Source organism: Anomaloglossus baeobatrachus, chromosome 2 (genome assembly GCF_048569485.1).
Source record: "Anomaloglossus baeobatrachus isolate aAnoBae1 chromosome 2, aAnoBae1.hap1, whole genome shotgun sequence".
Lineage (NCBI taxonomy): Eukaryota > Metazoa > Chordata > Amphibia > Anura > Aromobatidae > Anomaloglossus > Anomaloglossus baeobatrachus.
Window position 1 is genome coordinate 533262235 of NC_134354.1, and position 17762 is coordinate 533279996.

Consider the following 17762-nt stretch of genomic DNA (forward strand, 5'->3'; position numbering starts at 1 on the left):
CCAGCTGTCTGCTTTACCTTGGCTGGTGATCCAATTTTGGGGGACCCCTACGTGTTTTTTTTTTAAATTATTTATTTAATTTAAAATAACAGCGTGGGGTGCCCTCAGTTTTGGATTACCAGCCAAGGTGAGGTTGCCAGCTGTGGTCTGCAGGCTGCAGCCGTCTGCTTTACCCTAGCTGGCTACAAAACTAGGGGGAACCCTACGTCATTTTTTTTTCATTTTTTTGGCTAAATACAAAGCTAAGCACCCTTAGTGCCACATGAAAGGTACCAAAGGGTGTTCCACTTTTTCTCCATTTTTTTCTCCACTTTTTCTCCACTTTTTCTCCATTTTTTTCTCCACTTATTCTCCACTTTTTCTCCTCTTATGCTCCACTTTTTCTCCACTTTTTCTCCACTTTTTCTCCTCTTATGCTCCACTTTTTCTCCACTTTTTCTCCACTTTTTCTCCTCTTATGCTCCACTTTTTCTCCACTTTTTCTCCTCTTATGCTCCACTTTTTCTCCACTTTTTCTCCTCTTATGCTCCACTTTTTCTCCACTTTTTCTCCACTTTTTCTCCTCTTAATCTCCACTTTTTCTCCACTTTTTCTCCATTTTTTCTCCACTTTTTCTCCACTTTTTCTCCACTTTTTCTCCTCTTATGCTCCACTTTTTCTCCACTTTTTCTCCTCTTAATCTCCACTTTTTCTCCTCTTATGCTCCACTTTTTCTCCACTTTTTCTCCACTTTTTTCTCCACTTTTTTCTCCTCTTATGCTCCACTTTTTCTCCACTTTTTTCTCCACTTTTTCTCCTCTTATGCTCCACTTTTTCTCCACTTTTTCTCCACTTTTTCTCCACTTTTTCTCCTCTTATGCTCCACTTTTTCTCCACTTTTTCTCTTCTTATGCTCCACTTTTTCTCCACTTTTTCTCCATTTTTTCTCCACTTTTTCTCCTCTTATGTTCCACTTTTTCTCCACTTTTTCTCCTCTTATGCTCCACTTTTTCTCCACTTTTTTCTCCACTTTTTTCTCCACTTTTTTCTCCACTTTTTTCTCCACTTTTTTCTCCACTTTTTCTCCTCTTATGCTCCACTTTTTCTCCACTTTTTCTCCACTTTTTCTCCACTTATGCTCCACTTTTTCTCCACTTTTTCTCCTCTTATGCTCCACTTTTTCTCCACTTTTTCTCCTCTTAATCTCCACTTTTTCTCCACTTTTTCTCCACTTTTTCTCCACTTTTTCTCCTCTTATGCTCCACTTTTTCTCCACTTTTTCTCCTCTTATGCTCCATTTTTTCTCCTCTTAATCTCCACTTTTTCTCCACTTTTTCTCCACTTTTTCTCCACTTTCTCTCCTCTTATGCTCCACTTTTTCTCCACTTTTTCTCCTCTTAATCTCCACTTTTTCTCCTCTTATGCTCCACTTTTTCTCCACTTTTTCTCCACTTTTTCTCCACTTTTTTCTCCACTTTTTCTCCACTTTTTCTCCTCTTATGCTCCACTTTTTCTCCACTTTTTTCTCCACTTTTTCTCCTCTTATGCTCCACTTTTTCTCCACTTTTTCTCCACTTTTTCTCCACTTTTTCTCCTCTTATGCTCCACTTTTTCTCCACTTTTTTCTCCACTTTTTCTCCACTTTTTTCTCCACTTTTTCTCCACTTTTTCTCCACTTTTTTCTCCACTTTTTCTCCACTTTTTCTCCTCTTATGCTCCACTTTTTCTCCACTTTTTTCTCCACTTTTTCTCCTCTTATGCTCCACTTTTTCTCCACTTTTTCTCCACTTTTTCTCCTCTTATGCTCCACTTTTTCTCCACTTTTTCTCCTCTTAATCTCCACTTTTTCTCCACTTTTTCTCCTCTTATGCTCCACTTTTTCTCCACTTTTTCTCCACTTTTTCTCCACTTTTTCTCCACTTTTTCTCCTCTTATGCTCCACTTTTTCTCCACTTTTTCTCCACTTTTTCTCCTCTTATGCTCCACTTTTTTTTCCACTTTTTCTCCTCTTAATCTCCACTTTTTCTCCACTTTTTTCTCCACTTTTTCTCCACTTTTTTCTCCACTTTTTCTCCACTTTTTTCTCCACTTTTTCTCCACTTTTTTCTCCACTTTTTCTCCACTTTTTCTCCACTTTTTTCTCCACTTTTTCTCCACTTTTTCTCCTCTTATGCTCCACTTTTTCTCCACTTTTTTCTCCACTTTTTCTCCTCTTATGCTCCACTTTTTCTCCACTTTTTCTCCACTTTTTCTCCTCTTATGCTCCACTTTTTCTCCACTTTTTCTCCTCTTAATCTCCACTTTTTCTCCACTTTTTCTCCTCTTATGCTCCACTTTTTCTCCACTTTTTCTCCACTTTTTCTCCACTTTTTCTCCACTTTTTCTCCTCTTATGCTCCACTTTTTCTCCACTTTTTCTCCACTTTTTCTCCTCTTATGCTCCACTTTTTTTTCCACTTTTTCTCCTCTTAATCTCCACTTTTTCTCCACTTTTTTCTCCACTTTTTCTCCACTTTTTTCTCCACTTTTTCTCCTCTTATGTTCCACTTTTTCTCCACTTTTTCTCCTCTTATGCTCCACTTTTTCTCCACTTTTTTCTCCACTTTTTTCTCCACTTTTTTCTCCACTTTTTCTCCTCTTATGCTCCACTTTTTCTCCACTTTTTCTCCACTTTTTCTCCACTTATGCTCCACTTTTTCTCCACTTTTTCTCCTCTTATGCTCCACTTTTTCTCCACTTTTTCTCCTCTTAATCTCCACTTTTTCTCCACTTTTTCTCCACTTTTTCTCCACTTTTTCTCCTCTTATGCTCCACTTTTTCTCCACTTTTTCTCCTCTTATGCTCCATTTTTTCTCCTCTTAATCTCCACTTTTTCTCCACTTTTTCTCCACTTTTTCTCCACTTTCTCTCCTCTTATGCTCCACTTTTTCTCCACTTTTTCTCCTCTTAATCTCCACTTTTTCTCCTCTTATGCTCCACTTTTTCTCCACTTTTTCTCCACTTTTTCTCCACTTTTTTCTCCACTTTTTCTCCACTTTTTCTCCTCTTATGCTCCACTTTTTCTCCACTTTTTTCTCCACTTTTTCTCCTCTTATGCTCCACTTTTTCTCCACTTTTTCTCCACTTTTTCTCCTCTTATGCTCCACTTTTTCTCCACTTTTTCTCCACTTTTTCTCCTCTTATGCTCCACTTTTTCTCCTCTTAATCTCCACTTTTTCTCCACTTTTTCTCCACTTTTTCTCCTCTTATGCTCCACTTTTTCTCCACTTTTTCTCCTCTTAATCTCCACTTTTTCTTCACTTTTTCTCCACTTTTTCTCCTCTTATGCTCCACTTTTTCTCCACTTTTTCTCCTCTTAATCTCCTCTTAATCTCCACTTTTTCTCCACTTTTTCTCCACTTTTTCTCCTCTTATGCTCCACTTTTTCTCCACTTTTTCTCCACTTTTTCTCCACTTTTTTCTCCACTTTTTCTCCTCTTATGCTCCACTTTTTCTCCACTTTTTCTCCACTTTTTTCTCCACTTTTTCTCCTCTTATGCTCCACTTTTTCTCCACTTTTTTCTCCACTTTTTCTCCACTTTTTCTCCGTTCTTTTTCTATGGTCAGTCTACCCATTAGCTCTGCCATGCATACTGTAGCTCTACACCTACTGCACATGTTACTTTATGATTGACATCTCTTTCGTACCAGAGCTGTCTAAGCCTACTCTGACCCCATATTTGTCATTACTATATTGTCCTTGTACTGTATTATGACATTTGTATCATGTGTTTCATTTCTTGCTGTGTTGCAATTTTTTTGCTGCATCCCAATTGTACCTCTACATTGTTCGAGTTTATGTTATTGTTCTCTCACTCTTATGTGATACTGATTATTGTCATTTTTCATGATTACATGCAGATAAGTCCAATCTGACGAAGGCTCAGGCCGAAACGTCATTTGTAACTTGTTTTGGACAAAAACATATATGCTTATGAAAAAATTTTTTTCTTAATACGGACCAATAAAGAGTGATTTTGCATTACTATCCATTGTGACTTACTGACTTAGTCTGGGAGATATAGAGTGCCGAGGTTACTCACTAATTTTATCTATTATTACCTCTGAGCACCTATATACCAGTGAGCAGAGCTTCCTCTACAGTAGTTCTCCTGATTAGGCATGCCCTTACCTCATGAGCAGGGCATTGCAGCTTTGGTAGCAACCATTATGACATGGACTCTGCTGCTGTGGACCCGGGGAGAGTGAGTGCAGATTCATTGCACCCACACTCCTCACATGAAGGGTCCGCACTCCTAGAAAATGGGGGATACGTTCCCTGAGTGTCTCCCCCCCATATTCTAGACGGTCCAGAGTCGTCGTGGGACCCCTTTATTTTTTTCTTACAATAAATTGGTGAAAGAGGAAATGTTTTGGGGACTGTTTTTTCAAATAAATTTCTTTTGTCGATTTTTTGTTTTTGTTAGTACTGACAGTTTATGATGTTGGGTATCTAATAGACGCCATGACATCACAAACTGCTGGGCTTGATCTCAGGTGACTTTACAGCTAGTATCAACCCGATTTATTACCCCGTTTGCCACTGCACCAGGGCACGGGATGAGCTGGGGTGAAGCGCCAGGATTGGCGCATCTAGTGGATGCGCCACGTCTGGGGTGCCTGCGGCCTGCTATTTTTAGGCTGTGAAGGCCCAATAACTATGGACCTTCCCACCCTGAGAATACCAGACCACAGCTGTCCGCTTTACCTTGGCTGGTGATCCAATTTGGGGGGGACCCTACTTTTATTGTGTAATTATTAATATTTATAAAATAATTATAAAAAAGAGCCTGAGGGGACCTCCACATTGGATCCCCAACCACGGTAAAGCTGCCAGCTGTGGTTTTCAGGCTACAGCCGTCTGCTTTACCCTAGCTGGCTATCAAAAATGGGGGGACCCAACGTAATTTTTTTTTTTAACTATTTTTTAAATAGAAAAAATTAATGGGCTTCCCTGTATTTTGATTGACAACCAAGGTAACGGCAGGCAGATGGGGGTGGCAACCCATAGCTGTCTGTTTTATCTGCGCTGAGAATCAAAAATACCGCGGAGCGCTACGTCATTTTTTTAAAGATTTATTTTTACAGCACTGTGATGTCCAGCAATCAAAATACAGGGAAGCCCATTTTATTTTTAGTTATTTAAATAAATAATTAAAAAAAATATATATGGGCTCCCGCTGCATTTTTTGTATTGCTAGCTAAGGGTAATCCAAGCAGCTACTGGCTGCTAACCCCCACTGCTTGGTGTTACCTTCACTGGCAATGGAAAATCCAGGGAAGCATTTTTTATTTTTTTTGCCAAAAAACTACAAAAAAAGGACGTGAGCTTCGCCATATTTTTGTATGCTAGCCAGGTATAGCAGGCAGGTGCTGGAAGAGTTGGATACAGCGCCAGAAGATGGCGCTTCTATGAAAATGCCATTTTCTGAGGTGGCTGCAGACTGCAATTCGCAGCAGTGGGGCCCAGAAAGCTCAGGCCAACCGGTGGTGCGGATTCCAATCCCCAGCTGCCTAGTTGTACCTGGCTGGACACAAAAATGGGGCAAAGCCTACGTCATTTGTTTTCTAATTATTTCATGAAATTCATGAAATAATAAAAAAAGGGCTTCCCTTTATTTTTGGTTCCCAGACGGGTACAAATAGGCAACTGGGGGTTGGGGGCAGCCGTACCTGCCTGCTGTACCTGGCTAGCATACAAAAATATGGCGAAGCCCACATAATTTTTTCAGGGGGCAAAAAAATTCTGCATACAGTCCTGGATGGAGTATGCTGAGCCTTGTAGTTCTGCAGCTGCTGTCTGTCTGTATGGAGAAGAGCAGACAGCAGCTGCAGAACTACAAGGCTCAGCATACTCCATCCAGGACTGTATGCAGAAGTTTTTTGCCCACCAAAAAAATGACGTGGGCTTCGCCATATTTTTGTATGCTAGCCAGGTACAGCTGGCAGCCACGGGCTGCCTCCAACCCCCAGTTGCCTATTTGTACCCGGCTGGGAACCAAAAATATAGGGAAGCCCGTTTTTTTTAATTATTTCACTTATTTCATGAAATAATTAAAAAACAAATGACGTGGGCTTCGCCCTATTTTTGTGTCCAGCCGGGTACAACTAGGCAGCTGGGGATTGGAATACGCAGCACAGGTTAGCCCGAGGTTTGTGGGCGCCTCTGCTGCGGATTTCAGTCCGCAGCCGTCCCAGAAAATGGCGCTCTCATAGAAGCGCCATCATCTGGCGCTGTATCCAACTCTTCCAACAGCCCTGGAGCCGGGTGGCTTGTTGGGTAATCATGAGTTAATACTGGCTTTGTTTTACTAGCCAGTATTAAGCCAGAGATTCTTAATGTCAGGCACGTTTGACCCGGCCATTAAGAATCTCCAATAAAGGGTTAAAAAAAAGACACCACACAGAGGAAAAATACTTTAATAGAAATAAATACACAGACACATTAGAGACTCCATCTTTATTACCCCCTGTCAGCCCTCCACGACCCTGCTCTTCTGTCTTCTTTCTTTCTAGTGTAGTAGTAGTGACGATTGTAGTGAGGAAGGATGAGATTCACCAGCTCATCACTTGGGGCTGGGGAACCTCCATCCTCACTACAATGCTCACTACAATCGTGCAGCAGCGTGCAGCCTTCACTCCGTGAGTGATCACTGCTGGCTGCTAGCGGTAACGCTGACAGACGCGTTACCATAGCAACGGTGCTCTCGGAGCCGCGGTTAGCGGTGACGTCACCGCTAACTGCGTTGCTATGGCAACGGTGATCTCCGTTAATGACCGGCTGTGTCAGCCGGTCCCTAACGGAACGGGGAGTCGACCGTGTGCTAGAGCATGTCGCCGGTACACGGCGATACACATATGTGCACCGTGTACCGGAGAGATGCACTCGCAGGTCCTACATGACGTGTCATAGTCATGTGACCAGTCTGTAGCCAATGAGATAATAGCCACATGACTGGTCACATGGCTATTTTGACGTCACGATAGGTCCTGCATCTCTGCTGGCAGTGCAGGTCACCGGGAGGATTCAGCGATCATCGGATGGAATAGCGGCAGGAGACAGAGTGCAGAAGGGATCGCGAGGACCGGTAAGTGTTATGGCAATGTTTATTAACTGTTTGTGTACATTTATAATGCATTTTTATGTGTTTGTGATTGCCTCCCATTATAGCCTATACGTTCGAGTTCGGTTCGTCGAACGTTCGACGAACTGAACTCGAACGAGACCTCCGTTCGGCGAACCACCTCGAGCCGAACCGCGACCGGTTCGCTCATCTCTACTTATTACCATTGTTAAAGGGAAGGTGTCACTTTTTTTATTTCTGTATTAATAATAGTGATTATGAAATCAAGTATTTTTAATACAAAATTAAACTCGCTGTTTATTTAATTCTAGTTTTACTGAAGCACTGGGTGGGGGCTGCCATCTTGGATTTGCTGTGTGTAACAAACAGTTACTCATCTCCTTTATGGCAGCCCTCGGTGCATTCACTCTGATAGTCATGCTGTAACCCTATACTTAATACAGGACAGCTCTCTGCTGTGACCTGAACACACCCCCCCTGGGCTGCTCAAATCACAGCAGAGGGAGGAGATTGGTGCCATTTTTGTGCAGCTCACAGGGTATGCTGCACTTTCCCCGTCACCCATTTAACCTGGTGAGTACCGGCACCCCTCCCCCCACCACCACTGCTACCATCTCCAATGACACCCCCCACGCCGTCGCTACCCTCCCCCCGCTCTCCTTGCTGCAGCGGTCGTGCATGTAGAGCATTTCATGCATGCATGCAGAGCATTGCGTGCGGGCATGCGTGTATGCAGAGCATTGCGGGTGTGAATGTGGCAGAGCATTGCATGCAGGCGTGCGGGCATCCAGAGCATTGCGTGCGGGTATGCATGCAATGCATTGCGGACGTGCGTGTGGCAGAGAATTGCGGGCATGTGTGTGGCAGAGCAATTGCAGGCGGGCCTGCATGTGGCAGAGAATTGTGTGCATGTACGTGGCAGATGATTGCGGGCGTGCGTGCATGCAGAGCATTGTCCACATTGTCACTGGACAGACGCGTGCGCTTATCTGTCAGCACACACCCAGCAGCACTGAAGACACGTTCAGAGACAACGCTGGCAGCTGGACACGACAAGATCTCCAAGGCGTAAGTGGAGAGCTCTGGCCATTTTTCAAGATTTGAAGCCCAAAATGAGCAAGGCTATATTTACAAAGTAATGGAATCGATGTTCATTTGGAGATACTTTTACTATGTCAAAAAAGGACCAGGCTAGGCAAGGCTTAGAGGGCATGCGACCTGCTGATCCAACCCGACTAGTGCTCAGAGGCACAGTGGTCGCTGAGGATGCAGTGGTAGACGTGCTACCAGTACTCAGACTCTGTCCAGGAAGGCGCAAGGTAACTTCGTTGTCAGTTGCATCCTCCTCCACCATCTCTGTTGACCTTCTCAAGTGCCTGACTGTGGGTTGACAGTAGGTGGGATCTAGAACTTCCTCATCAATTGTTGAGTTTGCACTCCCCTCACCCTCAGACCGAGCCTCTTCTTGCCCTGACCGAATATTTAAGTTGTCATCCCAATCTGGTATCTGCGTCTCATTGTCATCAGTATGTTCCTCATTGTCTATTACAACAGGTGTTACAGTTTGGGAATAAGGGTCAACATTATGCTCAGAAACTTGGTCCTCACGGCCTGAATCTGAGTCACAAAGGTTCTGGGCATCACTGCAGTCCATTTCCTGGTCTGTACTCACTGTAGCTTGGGAGCAGACCTCTGATTCCCAGGCTATAGTGTGACTGAACAGCTCTGCAGACTCAGCCATCTCAGTTCCACCATACTGTGAAGGGCGGATGGAGACTTCAGAGCTGGGAGAAAGCAAGTGTGATTGGGATGACAACTCAGAGGACTGGTGTTTTTTGGATGCGGTAGTTGAGGTGGAGGAGAGGGCACTTGTTGGACCACTTGAGATCCATTCAAGCATTTTCTTTTTTTGGCCATCATCTACCTTTGTTCCAGTTGTTCGTGTCCATAAAAAAGGGAGCACATCTGATTGTCCACAGTAAGTAGTAGACATCTTACTTTTGCTGGAAGATGGTCTATCTTCAGCAGATGTTAATGGAGCTTTGCCACCTTCCCCAAGGACAAACCCTTTTTTTCCTTTTCCAACACGCCTCTTCCCCTTTCCACAAGCATCTGTCATTTTGCCACTCATTTTGATTGCGACAAGATTGTGCAATTAAAATGTGGTAGTAAAAATTGAGAGGTGGTGTAGATTGCAGCGGTGGTCTATCTTTATTAACAGCAGAATAAACAACAATAACTATCCCTGACAATGCAACTACGGCCCTTAAACTGGCAGCATAGTTTGCTAGTATAATGGATTAGTAACAATGAGTTTCAGTGGGCAATGCAGAGGTGCTGCAAATAGATTTGCACTAGTGGGACACTAATGGAAGTCCAACAGCCACTTTTAGGATGCCACTAAGTTTACTCTGTGTTTGCTAGTATAATGGCTTAGTAACAATGAGCTTGAGTGTGCAAAGGGCAGGAGGGTACAGTGGCAGGGTTGTGGGTCAGTGTACAGGAAAGGAAGCCTCACTTTCTATCCCTCCTAATGGGGAAATGCAGCGAGGAAGTCCCTGACCTTAGCTACACAGACGCTGTTATCTTCTGTAGCTGTTAAAATCTGTTTCCACGGACCTGACTGTCACATATGGCTCTGAGCCTGCTGTTATTAGCCCTTACAAGGGCTAATAGAAACTTCTGTCCCTATTCTGTATAGCGCTGTGTGTAGAGCATACACAGCAGTATCTGAGACAGGAGCTACGCCAGCGGCGACTGACACCCAGACGCAGAAGAGATAATGGCGTCCGGACGGTCAGATACCCGTTTTTATAATTCAGGGACATGTGACATGGACATCCTATCACACATGCCGTTGCTTCTCTGGCTAAAAGTCCACTTAGCTGTGTGTGTGTCTGGGATTGGCTGACATGCTTGCCCGCCCCACTACACGCGCGCGTTTAGGGAAGGCAAGGAAAAAAAAAATGGCAATCGCCATTATCCCAGCAGCAGTTATCTGAATGCGCTGTTCCCGCACACTATACGCTGAAATTTCACAAAGTGACTTACACTATTACAGCGGAAAGCCAGCTAGTAATTAGCTTGGCTTTTTGCTGCTAGAACCGTTCTCGAACATAACTAGAACTATCGAGCTTTAGCAAAAACCTTGAGTTCTAGTTCGATCTAGAACACCCCCCAAAATCACTAGAACCGCGAACTGGAGAACCACGAACCGTGCTCAACTTTATTTGTCACTGCTTTCCAATGGTGAACTGCAACATCACAAACCAGATTATTTCCCTGGCAGAGCAATTTATTTTTTTACAATGCCAGGATGACGTTCTTTGCCACATTATGTTTGTAATTAGCTGAATTTTACCTGGCCAAGCCACCACTTTCCACACTGGGGAGATTTGTGAAAAAGTTTGTTGCACAATTAAATTCAGGATGTGGGTGACGGAAGGAGCAGGAGATACTTTGCCAAACTAAAAGGCAGCTGGAAGCTTGTGTGCATTGCTGCAAACAACCCCAAGGTGCATTTCATGAGAAGCCAGCCAGCGGTGAGTTTCCGCTTGATGCACTGCAGCAATTTACAGTGCTATGCAGAAGTTTGAGCACCACTGGTCAAAATTACTGTTATTGTGAACAGTTAGGCCATGTGTGCACAGTGCGTTTTTCGCGGCGTTTTTCGGGTGCGTTTTTGGCCTCAAAACTGCATGACTTTGCTTCCCCAGCAAAGTCTATGAGTTTTCAATTTTGCTGTCCGCACACAACTGTTTTTTAAACTGCGTTTTTGAGCTTGAAAAAAAAAAATGGACATGTCAATTCTTTCCTGCGTTTTTCTGCATTTTCCCCTTATGCAATGCATTGGAAAAACATAGCAAAACGCAGAGATCAAAAACGCAGCAAAACGCAGCCAAAAATGCACCAAATCGCAGTAAAAACGCATGCGTTTTGACATGTTTTTTCGACGCGGGTGCGTTTGTGCGTTTTTAGCGGCCAACGCACAAAAACGCAGCGTCAAAAAAACGCAGTGCGCGAACTTAGCCTTAATCAAGTTGAAAATGAAATGATCTCTAAAAGGCATAAAGTTAAAGATGACACATTTCCTTTATATTTTAGGTAAGAACAAAAAAAAAATATTTTCATCTTTAACATTTTAAAACCTACAAAAATGAAAATGGGTTTACACCAAGTACTGCATCTTCTGGGTAACTGCTCTGCTTTTATAATGAGCATGCTCTCCGAGAACCTTGTCAGTCGTACTTTTTGGTTCTGTTGTTGTGCTGTTGGCCTGTGTTTCTGCCTGTGCTCTGATCTTTGTTTTGTGACCCCGGACTGTTTGACTCCTCTCTGCCTGCTCCCAGTTCCTGTCCTGACTTTTGACCTTGGACCATTACCTGACCACGTCTTAGGGGTACTTTTCACACTACGACATCGCAGCTGCGATGTCTGTGGGGTCAAATCGAAAGTGACGCACATCCGGCGCCGCTGTCGTAGTGTGTAAATCCTTTTACATACGATTAACGAGCGCAAGAGAGTCTATCGTATGATCGGTATAGGTCCGACATCTCCATAATTTAGCAGCAGTGACAAGACGATGTTGGTCCTCGTTCCTGCGGCAGCACACATCGCTGTGTGTGAAGCCGTAGGAGCGAGGAACATCACCTTACCCGCGTCCCGGCTGCAATGCGGAAGGAAGGAGGTGGGCGGGATGTTTACGTCCCGCTCATCTCCGCCCCTCCGCTCCTATTGGCCGCCTGCCGTGCGACATCGCTGTGACACCGCACGACCCGCCCACTTAGTAAAGAGGCGGTATGCCAGCCAGAGCGACGTCGCAGGGCAGGTGAGTGCATGTGAAGCTGCCGTAGCAATATTGTTTGCTACGGCAGCAATCACAAGATATCGCTGCTGCGACGGGGGCGGGGACTATCGCACTCGGCATCGCAAGCATTGGCTTGCGATGTCGTAGTGTGCAAAGTACCACTTAGTTTTCTCCCTGAATCTATTACGTGCCTTGCCAGAATTCTGACCTTTGACCTTCTGACCCGTCTATGCCTCTGGGTACTCCCTGTGTCCTCATGTTACAAGACCACTGCTTCCCTGGCTACTCTACCTTTTGTACTACCTGTAAGTAGTGACTAGCATCACAGCCTTCCTCTGGATCAATGTGTTAAGTTATAGGTCGAATTAAATGAGCTTAAGTCTACTTTCAATCTTAAAACGATGAAGCTATAAAACTAGGACATGGGTAATTGTGGATCAAGCAGACCTTTATTCCAGCTGATGGTGTCACTGTCAGACTATATCATCTTGCTATAATTGAGGATAGTGATATGAAATATTTTATTATGCCATCTGCTTGTTTCTCACTAATATATTTGCCAGAGGCAGAAAAGGAGACGTTTGACCTGCATTTGCTACTACTCCTTCTGGGACTACTGCTATCAGAAGTAATGATGGTGCTGTTGTTGCAAGCAGCTCCCACTTTTGATTTATTTTTGCATGATAGGGTTTTTTTTTTTCCAGTTAAGCCACCATGTCCTTTGTTCATGCAGTTTCGGTTTAACAAACATTTTTGACACAAATATAAATGTTTAATTTGTGGCCAAAACTTTGTTAGCCATCCCAGGAAAAATATGAAACTTTCCAGAAATGCTAGGAAAGATTCACGTGATGGACCAAAAGGATAATTCAACAACAGCCTGGTGCTAATATCGGAGTGGCATATGTGTGTTTCTCTAATCTCAAAAAAAGACCACTTAAAAACTAATGATAAGAGCTAGGACACTGTCAAAAATTGCTGCAACTCAATATAAAATTGTGAGGTGTACTGTTGCCAAAGTGGAATATTAAAGTAGTAAAACAGTAGTAGTAGTAAAAAATAGTAAAGTAGTATTAATGGTTTATAATGTATCTTTTGTGGTATATTAAAGGCTTTTTTTATTTCAATTTTTCACATTGTAAGAAATTGCTTATCCCTAAAGAAAAATAAAAAAAAATTAGGCAGCTATGCGAGAACGCAACTGAATGATTTTGCACCCAGAACTAGTAATATTCTTGTGGCATCTAAGAATGTTAAATGAGACAAGTAAAAGCTTTCAATTTATAAACTTGTGTACTTTATTAGTTTTTTGGGTTTATTTTTTATCTATTTGAAATGTTAAGGATGCCTCCCTTCAACAAAAAAATGCAACTCAAGTTATCAAATCCTACAATGCTATTTTGTGAAGTATCTATATGTAAGGTCACAAACACGAATGAACATACAGCAACAGCTTGCACAATTACCATAGTTCATAAATTGGTCAACTAAAATGGATATTCAAAAACTAAAAATATGAACTGTCTGTAAGACAAAAAAGGAAAAACTTCAGGCGCCTTTATAAAACAGGATACAATTACGGCAATTCCAAACTTATCCAGTTTTTTTATTAGTAGTATTTTATTGTTGGAAAAAAAAATTGATTTAGTCACTATTTTTCAAGACCACATTAACTTTTATTTTTTTGTCAATTAAGCTTTTTGAGGGCTTAATATTTGTTAGGCAAGAATGTTTTGATTGATAACATTTTGGTAAAAAAAAAATTTGACATCTTACATTTTTACACTTTACGGTGTTTATCGATTGGGTTAATTATTTTTCTATTTTCAGAGATCATACTTTTCTAGATGTGGCAGTACCACATTTCTAATTTTGACATTTTTTATTAACTTTATTTTTAATGTGGGAAATAGGAGGATTTGAACTTTTAAAAAAAAATATGAAAAAAACTTTTTTTTACTTTTCACTATATATATATTAAAGAATTTGAATCTTTAGTATTTACATGCTGAGAAGGATTTACCTTTTAAATCTGACTATGCCCTGTAGTAGTACACTACAATTAGAATAGGCTTGTTTCGATCCCTAGTTAGAATGAGCTGTGCACTCTGAGCTGCTATCCCTAAATATTCTAATATAATAAAAACATTACTAGTAACCTAAAATCTCTTACAGCGATACATCACTGATCCTACTGCGGTACTAACAGTTTATTTCTCAGGGTGGCACATGTCCATTGCAGCCAATCCGTTGTCACAATTCTCACAATTATCAGTACAGTTCTGTGGCAGCATCTGCTAAACTTTCTTCGTGCTACTTAACCTGTCTGCCACTTTGAGCTTCTCATCAACTTCTGCTCTAATTGCTTAGCTCTCTTCTCTGCCCACCATTGCCCCTCCCAACCTACCTCTTCTCTGCAGTAGACTTTGGTGCAAATTTAAAAAAATAAGATCGAACCAGTGTTTATTGTTCAACCAACATAACTCCTCCATATAACAGACTATTGCCCTTCCTCAATAACTTTCTTCCCCACCATCACGGAAAGCGAGCTTACTCATTTCCTCTCCAAATCACACCTCACCCCTTTGCTGTAAATCTCCTCCCTAACCTCACCATGTTTATTCCAGCCCTGACCGATTTCTTCATCTTATCTTTAACTTCTGATACCTCCCTTTCTACCTTCAAACATGCCACAATCCCGCATATCTTAAAGAAGCCCTCTCTCGATCCTACTATCTCTAGCAATCACTCCATATTGCTGCCCTTGTTCCCTTCCAAAGCCCTTGAGCAGCATGTCCATGCTGAACTTTCCATTCACCACTCATCTAGCTAACACTTAGATAACCTACAATCTGGCTTCCATTGCCACCACTCCACTGTAACTGCCATGACCACAATGACTAACGACTTTTTGCCAAAGCTAACAGACATTTCTCTATCCTCTTCCTTTTAGAGCAGTACTCTGCCTTTGACACAGTTCACCACTCCCTCTTACTACAAATCCCCTCTTACCTTTGTGTCATAGACCTTAACCCCTGTTCAAGCTCCTCATTTTTTCAACTGCACATTTATCGTCTCCCACTTCTACACTACCTCCTCAACATGCCCTCTCTCAGTTGGCATTCCTCAAGGCTCTGTACTGGGATCCCTACTTTTCTCAGTCTATATCTTTGGCCTGGGACAATTTAAAGTTCCATGGCTTCCATAACCACCTATACTGTGATGGCACTCATGTCTACTTCTCTGGCCCAGATGTTACATCTCTACTGTCCAGAACCTTAGAGAGCGTCCAGTCATGTCCTCCTCCTTCTCATCATGCTTCCTAAAGCTCAATGTGAGCAAAACTAAACTCATCATCCTTCCTCTAGATCACCTAACTCATTAACCTCATCTATCCATCATATTAAACAACATCATGCTTTCCCTGTACCCAGAGGCCTCTGCCTCAGGGTAATCCTCGACTGTTCCTGGTCCTTCAAACCGCACATTTAAACACTCTTCACTTATTTTCACCTCCAAATCAAAGATTTGCATACTTTCCTCAACCCTGAATCTAGTAAAATGCTAGTGCATCACCTCATCATCTCCTGCCTCAACTATTACAACATCCTCCTGTGTGGCCTTCCTGTTAACACCTTTCTAGTCAGTCCTTAACTCTGCTTCCCAACTAATCCACCTTTCTCCTTGCTACTACTCCTCTACTTTTCCCATCTGCAAATCCCTTCATTCGCTACCAATATCCAAAATTTATCCAGTTCAAACAACTAACCCTGACCTACAAAGCCGTCCATAATCCATTTGGTGTCCTCTGTATATTTCTGAACCTCCCAATATACTCCAACATGTCATATCCAGTCCTCCCAAGAATTCCCTTCTGACCACCACCCTTACACATTCCTCACCCGTGTCCAAGACTTCTCCTGTGTTTCCTACACCCTCTGTAATTTTGTGCCCCAACATGTCTTATCTGTCACATTCAAAATCTTTAGATGGAACTAGTAAACTCATCTCTTCAAAAAAGCTTACTGCCTGCAATGACCCCAGTGTCCTCATCCCCACCAGAGCTGCTACAACCCTTCAACCTACTTTCTCCTTCCTCATCAGCCTATTGACTTTAAGCCTTGAAGGGCAGGGCCCACTCCCCTCTGTTCCAGTCTCATTGATAGTCACTGTAATTTATATTTGTGTTTTGTTTGTAACCCGCTTCTAATGTAAAGCACCATGAAATCAATGGTGATATATAAATAATTAAATTATATTGGATAGACTGAAATGTCACACTGTTTATATTTGATCGCCTACAATTATTAATTTTCTGGAATTACCAGTTTTTTAATTATACATAGTGTCATCAACATTCAGTGATGGAAACAATGTTGCTAGAAGTACAGCACAAGAACACTGCTAGCACTGACTGGCTGCAATGGACAAACGCAACAGAGATGTAAACATTCACTAGCAGTGCTGCAAGAAGACCAGCACTGGATCACTGAGGACAAAAAAAAGTTGAGTTTGTTCCATAATATATTGGCAGCTGTTTATATTACAGAATATATCACCCCTTTATTTTAGTGATAGATTTTGCTAGTTTTATAATATTCATACAATGATTCAGGAGTCCATTTTTTAACTAAGAAAAAAAATCAGAACCATGGAGAGATTAATTCACAGCAGTAGCATTACAGTTGATATCTTGCATCTTAATGAAACAAGAAGAAAAAGTTAAGAAGGCAGAAATCATAGTCAAAATACCATTGTGTAATAGCACTATTGAAATGCATGTTCAATTTCTTACCTCCAAAACAAGCACCAATGGCGAGGGCAAAAATAAGTGGTTGAATAGGGAGATCAACATCTGCATCCTGGCTTAAATTTATTAACACTGGAATCTATGAGGAGTAAAGAAAAAACATTGCTCAGTTCTTATTTTCTGTTTAAAATATATAAATGGTTAAAAAATATTTGGATTAAAAAGCAAAATTAACCAGCAAGAAGCCTGGACACTACCATACTTGTATTACTTACAAATGTCTACCAAATCATCTTTTTTTTTTGCAGCTAATATATACTCAAATATTTTTGCTCTTCTCTAATACCATTCCGCTTCTCAATATATTATTTTGTGCAGCATTACAAGATTTAGTAATATTATAACAAACAAAATATGGTTTAGTAAGGCAGAAATCAAACTCAGGCATGTGGTAGATTTCCAACTTTCTCTAGTCCTGACTCATCGAACTTTAATTATTTATGTCATGCGGTGTGCTGCTCTATACACACAAAGTGTCATGGCGACTTCAGACTGTTCACACGGCAGTGTCTGACATGCCTTCTGGTGCTTCTGTGTTGTTTAGTCAGAGCTGAGCATCGACCACTTTTATGCTCAATGATATCTTTCTGGCAGGAGATAATTCCTGCTGGCCTGTGAGTTGCTGCTGGGGTCACAGGTTACTTAGTCACCTCTGCCCTTTAAAATATGGTGGATCCTGCTCCTCCATGCCAAATATAGCGAAAGCGATACTGGAATTGTTGCATGGTTATTCAGCTGCTGGAGCACTGCTGTATGTTATTGTGGTGTGTTGTGGAGATACCCTTGTCAGTGTGAATTTATAGCGCCCTACGTGCCCTAAGGGGTTACTCATCACCGAGCCAGTGGTTTTTTTGGGGTTCTGCTGTGACTGGCCTGACCCGGCTCCGTGGCCCCGTCGGCTACATGTAAATGACAAACAAACAGGTGCAAGGTTTAGAATGGGATGGAAGAAGGGCAAAGGGTCCCTGGGAAGCATGTCACCAGTTGCAGCGGTGACTGGGGTCTCAGCCTCCTCTGCCGCCGACCCTTCCTGCAACTGTTCC

The 17762-nt window shown here is 42.3% G+C and overlaps 1 protein-coding gene across 1 annotated transcript in view; it reads right to left on the bottom strand.

Moving 5' to 3' along the window:
• The window catches only part of OCA2 (OCA2 melanosomal transmembrane protein), a 700143-nt gene that overhangs the window by 113395 nt on the left and 568986 nt on the right, over positions 1–17762 (bottom strand). Inside the window, exon 22 of the mRNA XM_075334313.1 lies at positions 16705–16798. Within this exon, the coding sequence (XP_075190428.1) occupies positions 16705–16798 (94 nt within the window). The remainder of the gene's footprint in view (positions 1–16704; positions 16799–17762) is intronic.